At 39.2% G+C, this 17,346-nt stretch overlaps 2 protein-coding genes and 1 long non-coding RNA gene across 3 annotated transcripts in view; all 3 read right to left on the bottom strand.

Moving 5' to 3' along the window:
• LOC146389872 (low affinity immunoglobulin gamma Fc region receptor III-like) overlaps positions 1-12,119 on the bottom strand; it is a 136,235-nt gene extending 124,116 nt beyond the window's left edge. The window contains exons 1-3 of the mRNA XM_084913378.1: positions 12,062-12,119; positions 11,259-11,294; positions 10,820-11,083 (exon numbers count right to left, since the gene is read on the bottom strand). Of these exons, the coding sequence (XP_084769504.1) occupies positions 10,820-11,083; positions 11,259-11,294; positions 12,062-12,092 (331 nt within the window). The 5' untranslated portion in view covers positions 12,093-12,119. The remainder of the gene's footprint in view (positions 1-10,819; positions 11,084-11,258; positions 11,295-12,061) is intronic.
• Positions 5,699-10,888, bottom strand: LOC146389877 (uncharacterized). The gene is made up of 3 exons (XM_084913840.1): positions 10,495-10,888; positions 10,223-10,408; positions 5,699-5,777 (listed from the first exon to the last, which is right to left on the bottom strand). The coding sequence occupies exons 1-3, from the start codon at positions 10,700-10,702 to the stop codon at positions 5,743-5,745; spliced, it is 429 nt and encodes a 142-aa protein (XP_084769966.1). The 5' UTR covers positions 10,703-10,888; the 3' UTR covers positions 5,699-5,742.
• Positions 12,120-14,137: 2,018 nt separating the features above from the next.
• Positions 14,138-15,853, bottom strand: LOC146389878 (uncharacterized). Its single transcript, XR_014798561.1, has 3 exons — positions 15,482-15,853; positions 14,610-14,772; positions 14,138-14,532 (listed from the first exon to the last, which is right to left on the bottom strand). It is a non-coding gene; the product is annotated as an uncharacterized LOC146389878 (long non-coding RNA).
• Between the last annotated feature and the right edge of the window lie 1,493 nt (positions 15,854-17,346).

The following is a 17,346-nucleotide window of genomic DNA, read 5'->3' on the forward strand; positions in this document are numbered from 1 at the left end:
CACTATGACGCCACTCTTTAGGCGTGAGGAGACAAACAATAGCAGATTTACCTTTCTTTTTACTTCTCTTTGACAATGTCTGCTTTTCTCACTGCTGCGTAAACCACAGCAGGAGCACTCTCTGCAGAATACAGAATGTGGAGAAGATATTAGCACAGACAGAACAGGATGCTGGACGACTGTATTAAGTTTGTGTCCTGATAAAAAAAAAAGTATAAATAACCACTAGAAAAGAAGGAAATTTTCTATTGGTACAAAGACAGAGGTGGGAATTAAATCCTAAAAAAAAAAATCCTAAAAAAAAAAAAAACAAGTGATGAAAAAAACAAATTAAACATACAATTTAATGTTTAGTGACATGCCTCAGACATTGGTTGGCACTGATGAAAAGAAAAATCATAAAAACATCAAATGTCCTCTGCTCTCAGTGATCTGTAGTTTGGTTGATGAACAAATCCATGTCCATGTAGTGGACGTCCCCCTCAGTGAGAGAGGCAGATATGAGCTGAAACACAGGAATCAAACCAGGGACGCTGCTGTTATGGAGCTGAACTGGAACCATTCAGACACTGAGGCCCTCTGAACACATTTTAATAACAGCTGCGCAGAGACACACTGATGACTGACTGGAACACTATCACACCAACCTCCCAGGGCAACACAGTGGCTTTTGGGATCGATTCCACCATCTCACTGGGGCCTTTCTGTGTGGAGTGTTCACCCTGTGTTTGCATGGGTCAGATCTGACTGTCTCCCACAGTCCAAAACAGTTATTTGGGTTAATTGGTGATTTTAAATTGCCCATAAGTTTAAGTGCACATGGAAATCTGTCTCTCTGTGTTAGTCCTGCCGACCTGTTGTCCACCATGACCCTGTTAAGGACAAGCAGAGGAGAATGGACCCTATCCTCACACGTGGTTTATATATGGCCACTAGAGAGAGAAGTTTGACTTTAAATACTAACATGGATCATCAGAACATCAATAATTATTTTATAGTAATACTGAGGATGTGCTGTTCTTAATAAAAGTCATTTTAACTGAGGGTGAAGATTATATTCACTTAAATATGTGTTTAGAACTGTGATGAATGAGACAGAGAACCAGTGAGGCTGTTTGGACTTTCCTATGAAACATCAGTGCAGGAGTCTCTCAGTACATCTGTTTACAGTGAGGACAAAGAAGCAGCAGAAACACACACAGAGAAAACACGGAAAAGATGAGCAGCAGCAAATAGTCTGCAGGGAGAGAGAGCATGCAGCTTCTGCAGCACTTCCTGGAAATCACATGACTGTAATTAGAGTACAGGAGAGTAACTGAGTACATTTCCTCTTTGTGACTGAGGTGATTTTCTTCTTGATATTGTGTCAGATAAAGTTTGAGAGCTTCTGGTTCTTCAGATGATAAAACTGATTGAATTCATTTGATATGATGTGTTTCAAATGATTTACACTAACTCCACATGATGTTCATCTGTAAATAGTAAAGTGAAGCTTTAATAAAAGTGAAACAGTTAATCCACTGAATCTAAATGACAACTATAAGGTCACTGAGGTAATTTTTTAAACAATATATTTTAAAAAATGTGATAACCCAATGTGTGACAGTATAAAAGACTTTTACTGTGAAAATACTCTATGGGTTATATTTAGGATGCTGGGTTGATGCATGACTCATATGAGGACTGATAACTGCTTGGCTTAGGGCCAGAGTCATCAAGTAAATAATTTTATTCCTCTGGCTAATATCACATTAAGTGTAAGAATAATTCTGTATTTTTATTATTTTCTTTCCTTTATTTTATGCAGACAGCATTGAGCCTCCATATTTATACATACACAGCTGCTTCTGCAAAAGGAGGAAACTGTACAAAATAAAATGGTTTTAAAATTTATGGTTTTGACTTTATTAAAATGGTTATCCTTTATACTTTGTCAAGAACAAAACAACCACATGAGAAAAAAAAAGTGTGAACAAAAGTTTATTAATCCTACAGTGAAACAAAATCACTATTATGGGAAACAGAACAAAGTGCCAAACTCATAGAGTGACTTTATTATCATTGTTTATTTTAAGTACTAAAATAATTCTAGTTAAACTTATGTGATTTTTGAAGCATGTGAGTCTAAATAAGTGGAAAAAATATGTAAAAATCTGAGTAAGCTTTTGAACTTGTGGATGTCTCCTTGTCTGAGGTGCTGGGGGAACCAGTTAGAGATCAGCAGCTGGACATCAGTGGTTGGACTGGTGGACTACTTCAGTGAAGAGTAGACGACGTCTGGCTCTGGTTTAAAGTCTGAACACAAACACACACAGTTCAAACCGAAAAAATGATTACAAGCTGTGTAGTTAAATAAAACCTCAAATGTCCACCACTCTGCATCACGTGCAGTCCCAGTTCAGACTTTACTGGGAACCAGCTCAGATATAAAATACTTTACTTCCTGCACTGCCTACACTTTACCTGCTTATTGAAATAAAACTAAATAAATAAATAAATAAAATAAAACCTGGAACCCACAAAACCAATTACGTTACAAGAGTCAGACTGTCACGGTCCGCAGTGGCTGACCGTGTGGTCGAGTGTTTAGAGGACCCAGGTGCGGACACAGATGAGCAGACAAAATTAACTTTAAACAAAAGCGAGCCTTTATTTGAGGCTGGAGTACATGAACTAAACTAAACGAGAGCTGAAAAGGAACAACAACTAAACAGGAAACTAAACTGGGAAGAACAGTGAGACCATGAACAAGACTGTACCAGAACATGAAGGAACTATGAAATATAAGAATAAGCAACACGAGTCATGACCTGCACAGAGACTTGAAACCTGACATGACGTAGGGCGTGGAACACAGACGACGCGACTCAGGCTACGTCCACACGTACCCGGGTATTTTTGAAAACGCAGATTTTTCTATGCGTTTGCACCTTTCGTCCACACGTAAACGGCATTTTTGGTCACTGAAAACGGAGATTTTTAAAAACTCCGGCCAGGGTGGATATTTTTGAAAACTCAGTTTTTGCATTTACGTGTGGACAAGAAAAACGGAGAAAACGGAGAAAACGCAGCGTCAAAGGTGTGCGCATTTTTTGACGTCACACTGTGCGCCACGTTATTGTTTCGGTGAAATGAATTTCTACAATACTGTTACTGTTACTTGTAGTCTCTGCAGTGTTTAAATGCTTACATATACACACACAGTTACTGTCCCTCCACACATACGACTCGGTTCTGCTTCTATGCCCCATCTTTGTTTGCTATTTCCCACCGAGGCTTCTAGACTTCTGATTGGCCAACATTTCTGCACGGTTAGGAATATATCGCCACCTGTTGCTTTGGCATGTTCCTAGCAGCGTTTTCCTTCATTTCTGCCTTTACGTGTGGACGGGATTATTTTTTTTAAAATGAAAACGGAAAATCTCCGTTTTCAAAAATACCCGTGTACGTGTGGACGTAGCCACAGACTGAATGAAACACAGAGACTAAATACACATAAGGGATGATCAAGGGAAGTGGCCACACATGGGAGCACAGCTGACACACATGATTCCAAAGACAGGACAGGGGAAGTAAAACTAAATTCTAAATTCCAATGACATTGGACACAGACTTCCAAAGTAAAACAGGAAACATAACAGACGCGGACTTGACTTGACAGCAGACCATAGAACATGGAAACCAAAAGGCTAGAAAAGATAAACTATGACAAAATCAAAATTCAATAATGATACAAAACTCAAACCACTGGGTCACCGACCCAGGACCATGACACAGACATTTGCTGCTTAAAGCTGCTCTCTCTTTTCTCTCCTGAAAAAAAAAGTCTTAGATAGGCAGAGCTGGTAGACTTAAAAACAGGAACACTAACCTGCAAAACAGCAACAAAAACCTGGATCTACAAATTGTGGAACATTATAGATGCACAAATATAAGGATAATACTACTCCAAAACGTAGCCTTAACTAATAAAAGATGGCCAAATATGACCCTGCCATAAAATTCTAAATATGGATGGAAAACTGATATTGAGCAAGGTATTGATAATATAATTAGTATGATACAAATGTATAATCTGTTTTCCAAGCTGTTGGTTACGTATTTTAATGAAAAAAAAAACAAAACAAAAAAAAAACAACAGGAAACAGGAACAATTATTCTCTTCACAGTTTTTACCACTTTTTAACACCTGCTGAGAAACAACAACAGACTACAACAAACTGGGGGTGTTTGTGTGAGTAAACCTGAGTGACCACAAAGCTGCCATCTTTTGTTAATGCAGACTGGCACCCCTCCCCACAGAGGCCAAAGCAAGCGTGTTCTCACAACACTATTTTTAGCCAAGCAGCAACACAGTATGAAAGTGTTTTCAGGTTCAGCCTATGGTTAACTAGAATCAACAGCAGGAAGCTGCTGCTGTGGTTTTACATGCAGAAGTCAAAATGATTCATTGTATTAAAGGGACAGTTTTTCACCCTGAACACACACAGTTAAAGACTTTTAGTCTGTTCATATGTCTCGTTATACGCCTCACATTCACAACAAATTCATCCTGGTTACATCCTGCTGCCAAAAGTAGATTTAGAAGATACACCTGATCTGCTTTCAGATTAACTGCTTAGTTACAGCACTTCTAAAAGTCATACCACACCTGACATCTGGGCCATACAAGGTCAGCCTATACCATAGTCTCGATTATTAGTCAAAATTGACCAAAGTAAACTGCACATTTGGACCAACCAATGCTATATTGATATTCTTCAATATAAATATATTTTCATATATGTTTATCATGTAACAGTTGAACCTGATCTTGAATGCATGCTGTACAAAAAAAAAAAAAGAAAAATGATTAAATAAATAAAAAGAATGTCTGAAAGGTTTAGGAGTTTCAGCTCCTTAACATGTGACACCCTCTTTTCAAACAGACCAAACAATATTGGACAATTGACTCAAAGTGTCAAACAAACAAAGTGTTTGTTACTGATGATGTGGCACAGGACAGATGCAGCTGAATGAGGTGTTCAGAGACCTACTGTCTGCTTAAGTCCAGCTAAATGTAGTCAAACTGATTGGATAGAGATGACTTATCAGCAGAGTTGTGTAGTCCATTATTGTCCAATTTTTAAGCTATGAAGACAAAAAAGGGGTTTCATGAAATCAGCAAAAGTCAGCACAAGATCTAGAGTGTGATTAGGACCTGGGCTCATTTACATTTCGATAGAAGCCAACTGAGTCAATCAATAAATAAAAAGTTGAAAATATTAAAGTTGTTACACATATATGTTGGTTGGTTAATCAGTAAAGTAGAGTGAAAGATTTCTGCCTCTTTTTCAGCCTGTGTTTTTTGATAGAACTGCTAAATGACCAGCTCACATGGGGAAAACAACTATTCCTGGAAATGAAGTTTAGCTGCCTTAATTACCTGTGGAATTCTTTATCTGTCAGGCATTGGGAAGGTTCCCTGTGATTATCTGGAATACATAGATTGCCTGACAATTTGTCAAAAAAGAATAATTTAGCGTTGTTCTTGTGTCTAATGTTTTTTGAGAGATAATGACTTGGAGCTCTGGATTTGTGTCTCCTCCCAGAATCAAACTGAGACTCTATCACGTGTTAGATAAATGTGGAAATCATTACAGTGTAAGGTCACTCTGTAGACATGAACCATGATGAAAACAATCACTAGCAGACTTACCTTTATTTTGGCTTTCTTTCACCATGATTTCTTCATAAGTGATCTCACCAGTTTGAGTAAACAGCAGCTGGATCACTCCCTGCACAATAAAGGACACACAAAAGACATCAGTGCAGGCAGAACAACTCATAGCAGAGGTTATGTATTAATGCTACTGCAGAAATATTTAGGCAAGAAACAATTTGGATACAAAAAGTAATTGAAAACACTGGAAGCATGACTGTTCATCATCAGGATTAGTGTATTGAGTCAGCATGTCAGGATACTAAAAAATATAAACGTTTCAAACATTTCAGAATTTTGAAAATAGACACAGACATAAGCTGAATTCAAAATATTGGTGTAACATTAATATGAAGGAACAAGGGCACCCAAAGGTTAACTGTGAATAATACCAGAGTAAATGAATTAATGAGCGTATTCATGAGAGTCATTATTAACTTGTCTGTCTTTTTAACCCCCCTGTGTTGAAACAGCTGCAGCTGAAGTGTTTTCTTTCTATCAGAAACAGGATGCTGGACGACTGCAGAGCTGTTAGCTTCAGTTAACCACAGACCACAAACACACAGTCCAGTACAGAAATAGTAACGGATAACACGCGACAGCAAACTTTAAAGACAAACTCTCATATCTGATTAAAATGATCAAGGTGTTACATTTTGGACAAGGAAGCAAATAAAAAAAGTATGCATCAATGGAAGTGAAAGGATAAATGTAAACTAAAACAATTCTTGTTACATCACACATTTTTTTCACTCGCATACTCCATAATGTCCTCATCCATTATATATATCAACCGTAATCACAATCAGCAACAATCAGCATCAAACTTAAACCAAGTCAGAAAGACTTTTGCCAAAGAAAGCAATTCTAACAACTCAGCAGTTATACATTTTATTACTTTAGGTTTTTGTTTTTTGTTTTGGTTTTTTCAGTGTTTAGTAGTAAAATTTATACAAACTTTTCAAAATCTTAAAGTTTGCATTAACTGGGCGGTGGCCTATTTGACAGACAGGTTGCTGATGACACAGGCAGTAGGCTGTAGCTGTGAGCTGTCTGCTACCTAATGGGAATCCCCCGTAGTGGACCGCTGGACTACTGTACCGTCTGAGCTTTTTTAATGCAATTTCTATTCTGGCCAATAATATGGCTGGTGTGTAGTTAACTGTACTACCAGACTATTCACAAAGTCTGAGCTCCAGTTTTGGTGGTTAGTTAGCAGTAATTAGCAGCCATCTGTGTCTGACCACATAATATCAATGTATTTAGCTTAAAACAAAGCTTTTCTAAATACAAAATAGTCACTTTTGGTTGCAAAAACCACCCCTTTCCAACAGTGTTCCAATTTTCTAAAATAACTCTTTTCTTCTGACAGATCTGATCTCAAAACAACAAGAACTAGACCATGAAAAAAGAAAAGAAAAACCCAAAAAGAATCAACATTACCTCTGCATTGCTTGATTGGATGTTTTTGACAGTGTGCTGTTTTGATGTTGCAGTATGTCATGTTTTCTTCTGCTGAAATGAACCAAATTTAAGATCAATTACTGTAAAAATTGTCACTGGAAATTTACTCAAGAAAAAAAAACATTTTGTCAACATTCCTACATTTTAATGTATTGTAATAATTGTTGTTATTGGTGTGATTCAAAACGGCACCTGTGGTTGGCACGCCATCTACCGCTCTCTCTTATTTGTCTCATTTTATTGTTTTTAGCCAACGTTTTACAACATCTCAGTTCCACACTGTCTTGTGATTGCCAGACACTGGAAATAGGCCCAAAGTTTTAGCTCTGCTTGGTAAATGTAGCCAAGATTCTCTGCCTCCTCATCTGGAAGCAATACCATTGTGCTGGATTCCCATACCACTGCCACCATCTACGCGCAAGCGACGCAGGAAACGGGGTACCTGTGGAGGTCACCTCGCAAAGCTGAGACTCTGGATTTCTTACCTTCCCAACAATCTTCACTTCATTCATCAATCTTTTCCATGAATCCTGGTGCCATGACGTGGACCCTGCGGACTCCTGGTTGGTTCCCTTTGTTGGCTCTATCAAGAGGAGCCCTCTTCAATCCCTGCCTCTTCGCCATTTGCGTTGGTAGGGAGCGACTTTATCCAACATTCGACCTGTGGCTCAGGTTGTTGCTACAGGGGAAGTCTCCGACCCAGCTCCCCTCAGGTTGGGTTTAATAAATGTCAGATCAGTGGCAAATGAAAATGTCTTTTCTTCCCATGCATTGGATTTCCTCTGTCTGACAGAAACTTGGACTTCACCTGGTGAGTTAAGCACCTTTTCTTAACTACTGCCAGCTGGCTTTGCTTATTTTAGCGCTCCAAGATCTTCTGTTTGTGCCGGAGTGTTAGCTGTTGTTTTTAAAGCACACTTCGCCTTTGTTAAGAAATATATTCTAAAACACTTCTTCAGTAAAGACTCAGAGAAGAGAAACACACAGAACTTCTTGCTAGCAAGGGCAGCCTCCAGAACTGAGACTCACACTGAGAAACTGCCCCGGTCTTTATTTATATGCTTCAGTGAGCGTTTGTTCCTTACATTGAAATGTGGAGGTGTGTGTGTGTGTGTGTGTGGGGGGGGGGGGGTCAGAGTGTGACCCCATAAATGACTTCTCTACACCTGCTGGTCTCAAAGTCCAGCAGTTCATCAAACCAAAAAGCACTTAGACTAAGACAGATATAGCTACGTTAATCCTACCGTAAAACAATAAGACAAGGTACGACCTCTTCCCATGCTCCCAGGATGTGGGGGTGAAGCTAGAGCACCTTGGAAAGTTACAGGCCTCCTAGGATGAGACATTCTTTCAATATGCCACCAACTATATACTTCTAAACACTAATGATTACATGCAGTATTCTACCATATGCAAACTTATATCATTAAAAGGTTATACTGACTACTAAGTACAATTTCCTATTGACAGCCTTTAAGCAGCTATCCTCAAGAAGATGCTACACTACCTTTGAACTTTGTTTGTGTGAACTGGGCCACTCGCTGCTGTGTGCAGTGGTTTAATTGCCTCCTAAATATAATAATGATTTTTTTTTTTTATCTCAGTTCTCTGACATTCTCGCTGACAGTGCATCACAATATGACCAGATCCTGCTACTCTGTGATTTTAATATTCACATCTGTTGCCCAGGGAAGCCCCCTGGCTAAGGACTTCATGGACTTCATAAACTCTTTTCATTTTATTTAATCTGTTAAGGGTGGCACTCAAGAATGGGTTATCTGTCTGTAACTTACATGTCGAGGATGCTACATTCTCTGACCATGTGCCCATTTTATTTATCACTTTCACTATATTTCTAAAGCCCTTCAAAAACAACATTATAGCTTACCAAAGTGCTGTACAAAATATAATATACAAAGGGTAAAATGTTTAACACAGATCACGACCTAAATTAGGTTAAAACCCAAGGAGAAGAGATGTTTTTAAACGAGTTTTGAAAACAGCAAGGGATGGAGCCTGCCTGACCTCCAGACGCTCGCTCCTCTGGATTTATAAAATGTCTTTGGGACATTGAAAAGCACCTGGTTTGCTCCTTGTTGCTCTTGGTGCTGCTCTTAAACAGGTTGCACCTGTCCAACGCTGTTGAGGCTTCGGCTCAAATACAGCAGAGCATTTTTCTACACTGTTCGATCAACTTGTATCCAGTCGTTCTAAGTTGTCCAGCTCAGATGGATTACTCTTTCATCTGGACTGTCATGGTCTGGGTGAGTCCTTGGGTTTTTCCACTCAGTCACAGTTCCACCCCTGGGCAGAGTCGCTGCTTTCCTGCATGTCTCCACACCTGCTGGCAATTGAGCTGCCAGTACTTAAGACCAGCGCTCACCAGTCCTCTTCCTCTTCGCCAAGTCTTCAGCTAACCACACTATCCTGTTGTCTGCCACCTCCATCTCCTGGCAATACACGCTTTCATCCTGAAGCTGGTTTGTGCTTGGCAGCTCTTTGTGTCACATAACCTCTCGGATTCACTCACCTGCTTGCCCTCCTGTCACAGTACTCAATCGGGCCAAAACTGCTCACTCTGACCACTCACTCCTTCTTTGCCATTCCTCCACCTGCCAAAAGTTCAGAGCCTCCAGGTCATGTTTTCTGCCCCGTGCCCCTGTACATATCCCCTTGTCACAATCCTCTGGTGCTTTTGTAAATCAACTATTTCCCATAGTTTAGCATCATTCCTGTTTACCACCATTATCGAAGTCCCATGTTATTTCTCATAGCTCACAGTATTTGTCAGGCCCTAGAAAATAAAGTTCTGTTAATTACACTCATCCTTGCCTCTGAGTATGATCTGCATTTGAGTCTGGTTGTCGGGTTCGGCCTCGGCCGTGACATGGACTATGTAAATCTGTTCTTGATGTTGTTGCTTCTCTAAGCTTTGGAATGATCCCTTTTCACATTTGTATCAGTGGTGGTCTTTAAATCCAGGATAAAAATCATTTAAAAACTATGCATGTATACAGAATGGAACATCTATACACATGTAAAATCAGGAAGTCTCACCTTCAGGTTTCCTGTGAACACATCGTCTCACCAGCAGAACCAGTAACACCAGTAGAACCACAACACACACTGATCCAACACATGACAACACATAGAGATCAGGAGGAGAGAGTGATGGAGGAAGAGTGATGGAGGTGGAACCAGGAGGAGGTGTGGATGTAGGTGGAGGTGTGGTGGTGTGTTTGTCTAAAATAAAGCAAACACAGTCATTAAGTTGTCGTCACATTGTGAATGTTGAAACCTGCAGAAACACAGACAGGTGAGTGTGTCACCTGTGACAGTGATCCAGCTGGATGGAGACTCTCCATGACCGCTGATGTCACACTTGTAGAGGCCTTCATCAGACCTGGAAACATGCTGGATGGTCATGTGACCTGTAGGCTGCTTCCTGATGAGGGAGCCATCTTTATAGAAAGCAGCTGGGAGGTTGGAGGGAGTGGTCTTTGTTTTACAGAGCAGAGTGACGTCATCTCCCTCCATCACAGGGAGGACAGGACTCTGCAGGATCACTGATCCACCTCAACGCAGAGACAAACTACAGCATTTCATCCATTTACACACAGCTTCATCAACACTAACTCCACACACTCAGCTTACCAGTGACTGTCAGGTTAACCATGTTACTGATGGGACCCTCTCTGGACTCACACCAGTAAACTCCACTGTCATGAGGCACCATCAAAGTGATGTTACAGGAAGAACCAGCTATTCTCCCCCACCCATCTCCACACTGAGTCCTCTGTCCTTTGCTTGTGTTTCTCCTCAGAGTCCATCCAGCAGAGCTGTCGTCCTCCTCACAGCTCAGAGACACAAAGTCTCCTTCAAAGAACTGAGAGCTGCTGGGACTCACAGTCAGACGAGCTGTGAGGGTTAAAATGAAAAACCGACAATGTGATACAATAATATAAAAGGTGTTTTCTGAATCACTTATTTCATTCAGTTTTATATTTGAGCTCCATTGTGAAACATGAACCCAATCAGGTCATATCAGTGAGCATTTCTCAGGTTTAAACTGTGACAGAAGAAGGTTACTGACCTTGGTTTGTTGTGCAGCTCAGCAGTGAGATCAGAACTAAAGAGAAATGACACTCAGGTTGATTTGAGGTGAACATAAAGAACAACTCCACACAAACAGCTGACAAACACACAAACTAATCTCTCTGCTCATTTTGTATTTGATGCCAAGTTTGAAGAAAAAAATGAAAAAAAGTGTTTAAATGGTGGAAGGTCCATCCACATCCATCCTGTTAAAGACTTCACCATGAGGGAGAATAAAAGTATTTGAGTGGCCAGTAGAAAACATTAATCACCAGCTGATGTTTGGACTGACTACCACTGCACCTCTGTGACACTTGTACTGTTAAATATAATTTATGGATCATTTAGCTTCATTAACATTTCTCAACAAATCCAAACCTTTCTGGAAAACCTGTATGGATATTAAAGTATTTGCATAGGTTGGAGTCTTCACTGCTTTCTGAACAAGTTTGATTTAAAATAGAGTTCTTACAGTGATCATAATGATTACAATCATGTGAACTGAATACACAGATTTTATAGAAAATATCCACTACTTATAATAACACAGTAAAGTCATGTGTCCTCTGTGCAGCTGTGTTGATATAATGAGTGAATGATTTGATCTTTTCACTGCCTGCTGTGTTTCCTCGACTCCTGAGCAAAGATAAAGAGTCAGTCAGACCTGCAGTTGGTCCTCATGGTGTTTTGAACTTGAATTCAGCCTGATTTGTTTTTCATGTCTTCTCCTCCATCATCAGTTATCAGGAGAGCAGACAGTCAAAGTACAAGAATTCAAACAAACACAGAGATTCTACTTACAGAGCAGACACAGCACAGATGTTTCCTTCATCGTCCTTCTCACTCATTTGAGCTTTTTTTCATTTCTTTCACTGACACCAAGTAGCTTTACTTGGTGTCCCTCTTCCTCTGAGCAGGAGGAAGAGGGCGGGCTTTACAGTGTGCAAACATGAGGCAAACAAAGTGTGGGTGAACTTTTTTACTTGTAAAAAGGAAAAAAAATATTTTAAAAGTGTCATTGGTCCAGGGTCTTTCACTCAAAGCTTTTTAACACAGTCCTCTCTCGTGACATCTGGTGGCAAAAAATATGAGGAACAATTTGAATCTACAATTTAAAGTGTACTGTTTCATTATGGCTGCCCACTCTACAGAGCAGAGTTCACAATTCTGTTTGAAAGTCAGCCTTGTGTTGCTTTGAACATGTATTGTTTCGCATAAAAAAATTATGTCTAATTGCTTAAAAATAAATGTTGTCAATAAACTTCTTTAAAAATGTGCCATGGTGTGGTCTTCCTTTGCTTGTGACTTCTTGATGTTTATAAATACAATAGATGAAAATACCTAATAAACATTTAATATACATATAATAATGTACAACACATTATGGAGTATGCTTCTGCTTCGAGGTCCTGCCTCCATCCTGACACAGTGCTTCTGAAGCACTGTGTTGTTTTTATTGACACACGTGCCAGAGCATGAGCTTCAAGTCGCCTATGACTAGTTAAAGTTTTCCATGTCTTTCATTCGTTTTTTCTTATTTTAGGTTATCATTTAGTTTTTCACCTTTCTTCGCCTGTGCTTTTGTTATTGTGGTAGTTATCAGCTAAAATAAATATCTCACTTTTTCTTAAACTTTCGTCCTGTCTCTCATGTATCTGCTTTTGGGTCCGATCCTCAGACGCATTGGCCATTCCAGCCATGACAAAAAGTATAACTATAAATACACAGCAGTTCCTTGTTCTTTAATCGGTTTGATTTTATTGATCTGTAGTTTGGTTGCTGAACAAATCCATGTCCATGTAGTGGACGTCCCCCTCAGTGAGAGAGGCAGATATGAGCTGAAACACAGGAATCAAACCAGGGACGCTGCTGTTATGGAGCTGAACTGGAACCATTCAGACACTGAGGCCCTCTGAACACATTTTAATTACAGCTGTGCAGAGACACACTGATGACTGACTGGAACACTATGATTCACATTTTACATTAACACCATCCTCACACATGGTTTATATATGGCCACTAGAGCATAACATTGAATCAACAAGAGCAGCACTAATGTTTCTATAGCTTGTTATGAATATAATTAACATGCTAACCATGTGCTGTCTGAAATATAATGGCTGCATTTTACTCACTTCTGAATATAAATAACTGAGACCCCAACAATCAAATAACTTCCTTTGAGTGAGCACTTGGCGACAGTGGTAAGGAAAAACTCTTTTAACAGGAAGAACCCTCCAACAGAACCACACTCAGAAAAATAAAGGTGCCAACTGGACCCAAAAGTGGTTCTTTAGACTGATGCCATAGAGGAACCTTTTTTGGTGCCACAAAGAACCTTTCAAACAATGGTTCTTTGAAGAACCATTTCTTTCAGTGGTTCATTGAAGAACCTTTAAAGGTGCCCCAAAGAACCATCAAGAAATGGTTCTTTGGGGCACCTTTAATGGTTTTTAAAAGAACCTTTTTAAAAATGGTTCTTTAAAGAACCATTTTTAAAAAGATCCTTCAAATGGTTCTTTAAAAAAACCATTTTAAAGAACCTTTTTTGAGTGGTTCTTTAAAAAACCATTTTAAATCTTTCAAAATAAAATGTATCATAAATTGAATTTGAGTAGGGTAAAATAAATACGAGCACAGCATAGACATATATTAATGGTTTATTGTCATTTTGTAGTTACCAAAAGACAAAAAGGCATTTTAACCCTCAGCACAACATCACTACTAATACATGTCACATATTAGTGTTTTAAACAGTAATAATTAAATATATTTGCTATACTATAAATAAATATATATAAATACTATATCTACAGATAACACAACAATTAATACATGTATTGTTTAATTAATTAATTAATTAAAAACATCAGAAAGTGATAAAACACATTAGAAATAGCAATAGCTTCATAACAGACCAATAAATCAACACATTTTCATCAGCAGATGTTTGCATGTTCAGTAAAAATATTTCAACAACAAGTTTATGATTAAAATGATCAATGAACTTCAGCCTTACGCTATGTAATGTACGTTTCATGTTGTACTCATGGTCCTTTGTTAGTCCAGTTTAGGATAATGTCTCTGACGTATGTATCATATCAAATATATGTCATATCAAAACAAGCCCACACCTGCAGTTGTTTCAGTTTTTCACTGGTATTTCCTGTCAGCTGGTCAACCTCACTCAGGTGGACATCCATATCAGCCAACCAAACGACAAGTTCCTCCCTTTGTGCTTCAAATCCCTCCCACTCTGAGACAAGGAGCTGAAAGAGAGAGAAAAGAGTCAATTATAAAGAAGAGAGAAAAGTGAAACCCTCCTCAGAAGGTCTGACTCGCATACCTGCAGTTGACCTGTGATGGACCAGTTTGGCGTTCACGTCATCCCTCGCCGATGCCAACAGCCGAGTCTGCAGGGTGCCCTGGAAGAGCTGAGTTAATGTTCAACTCCTCCTGGTCAGGCTCTCCAGCTGGATGATCCGAGGTCTCCCCTCTCGCCGCTGCCTCTGAACACAGAAACACAAATTGCATCTGAAGCAGGAGGTGCAGATTTTTTGTGCTATTCTTTTCTAAATCCAGGCTAGATCACGTGGAGGTATTTGGAAAACTTTTTTGGCCAGCGGACGACTGTTGTCTTGCAGAAAGTCAAATCAAACATATGCGATACACAATCAATTCACAAGAACACATTATAAAAAACAAGTCCAGTTCTTGCCTGATTTCAAATGAATTCTGCATCAAAACAGGGTAAAACGAGTGTTTGCAGCAAATGTGAGCACAAAGCCTCACTTTGTACAAGCCTGCTATTAAAGTTCTCCTCTATGCAGACGACTTTCCTGTTTTCAAGGCACAACTTGGATCTGCTGTACAAATCTTTTGGATACACACTAAATGAAACAATAGTGTGCATGACTCCAGATTCTGATCCCTCATCCTAATATGGTCCCAACATAGCAACAGCAATAAAGAAAATGTTGAGGCTTCAAAATACAAAGTCCATAAACCAATGGCTGACATGGGTTTTATCATAAGGGTGATAAATATGCAGATTTCAGTCTGTCTTAGAGATTTGATGTTCATTTAACTGCAGATGCCCTATACGTGCCTGCTCCATGGTTTTTCACAACATTTTGCACATCACTATTTAATACAGGAAGTAGGTGAACTAAAACAAGTCATCTTTCTTTGTGAGAGGACCATATTAATGAAACAAACCTCAATGACATCATAGGGATCCCTAAAGATGCTCCTGCTGCTTCTCTTCCTCCTCATCCTAAGCTTCCTTCTCCTTGTCCTCGCCTTCCATCCAATTGTAATTCAACCTAATTGTGTTTCTCCCCCTCCTCTTCCTCATTTTGTTGGAGCTGTGAACACAATTAATGTGAATCTGGATTAATTTGTGCAAACAAGAAAAATCTACAGCTTTTTGGTCAGAGGTGCTCTTGTGATTTAAGCCGGGTAGAGTAGATTTATGTGTTGATGCTACCTGCTTCAGCTCTGGCTGCTGAGTGATATTTACACCCTGGCTGGATTACAAACTTTAACCATGTGCTGAACTTTGGCCCAGCGTTGATACCTCTTGTTAGTATAACGATCTCTTCTTAGCTTGTATGTATGATGTATGATGGTGGATAAATGAAATATACAAAGAAAATTTAACTATATTACAAAAGAACATCTATCTTGGAAACATCAAATGACCAGAGCATAACTTGTCAACTAGTCCGAAAATAAGTTATACAGGAACAGTCAAAGACACACCTTCTCATGTCACATTTCTATTCATTTCTATATTAGACAATAAAGAGTTATCTAATCTAATTATTCATTCAAAACACTTATGCATAGCTGTATTTTATACAGCTCATACAGAATTCAAAGTACAGGTTCATGTGAGTATTTAATGTACGGCTCAGATCTACAGAATTTCAGAGTTTCTAGAGCAGACACAGAGCTCACATCACAACAGGCTTCAGGCGCCATTTTAGTGACTTTAACAATATATAAAATTTTAATTTCGGTCTAGCTGACATTAGGTTATGTACGCAGCACGCAATTGAACCACATATTTTAGAAGCCAAAGGTTCAAATTAGCTGGGAGCACCTTCACTTAATTATAACAGTGGTTTTGTTAGGAAAACAGTTTCTGTATACCGGATACTAAATTGCGCTGACGTCAACGGCTAACGTACCTAGCTAATCGCTACTGTTAGCACAACATTAACAGCAAGCTACAATGACGAGTAACAAAAACAAAACAGTAATAAGGTTTTAATGAAAATGTTTTACCTTTTCCAACAGTCCCAGAATCCAGAGCTTCAAAGTCCAGCAGGTACTGAAGACTGTTATCCGCCTCGCTGTCACCGTCCGTGAGAAAGAGGTTTTTTTCCAGAAAGGTCAAGGCCCGCCGCTCGCGCACTCTGTCTGCGCATGCGCATCCCAACGACTGACCCCCTCCGTCCGCTCCCGGGAGGTTATCGTATGACGTGTTCTGACGTCACTCTCTCTCTCCCTGTATTTATTTGGCTCGAAACACATATTAACAAATTGCTCAGTGATGAACAACTACTCAGATCATTTACCTAAGCAGTGCGCTTTGTCAAAACAAAGTGTGTGTTCATTACACTGACATTCTGTTCTGCAATTGTTATTTACTTGTATTTTATAATTTGACTTTACATACTGCTGGGTGGTTTGTAAAGTTTACAATAACTAGTATTATCATTATGCTATATTTTCAAAAATATATAATAATCTCAAAAGTAATGCCTTGGAGTAGAAAATAGTAATACTTTATTAAAATTTAAAACTAAAGTACAGTATTTGAATGTGTGTATTGTGTCTACTGTTTGTTAACTCATCATATTCATAATGGGTTTGCAGGGTTAGGGGTGTGTGTGTGTGTGTGTGTGTGGGGGGGGGGGGTTAGGGTCTTTAGGCTCCCCCCACCCCTGCCACCAGTATATTTTTAAGCAAATATTTCTAACTTTTATTTCAATATTCAGTTTCCTACCATCTTCTCTTAAAGGGTAATTGCCAGGTAATCCGCCCTCCCCCTTCGCACACACATGCACACAAAG

Source organism: Perissodus microlepis, chromosome 3 (genome assembly GCF_051167445.1).
Source record: "Perissodus microlepis isolate ML-2025 ecotype Zambia chromosome 3, ASM5116744v1, whole genome shotgun sequence".
In the NCBI taxonomy this organism is placed as follows: domain Eukaryota; kingdom Metazoa; phylum Chordata; class Actinopteri; order Cichliformes; family Cichlidae; genus Perissodus; species Perissodus microlepis.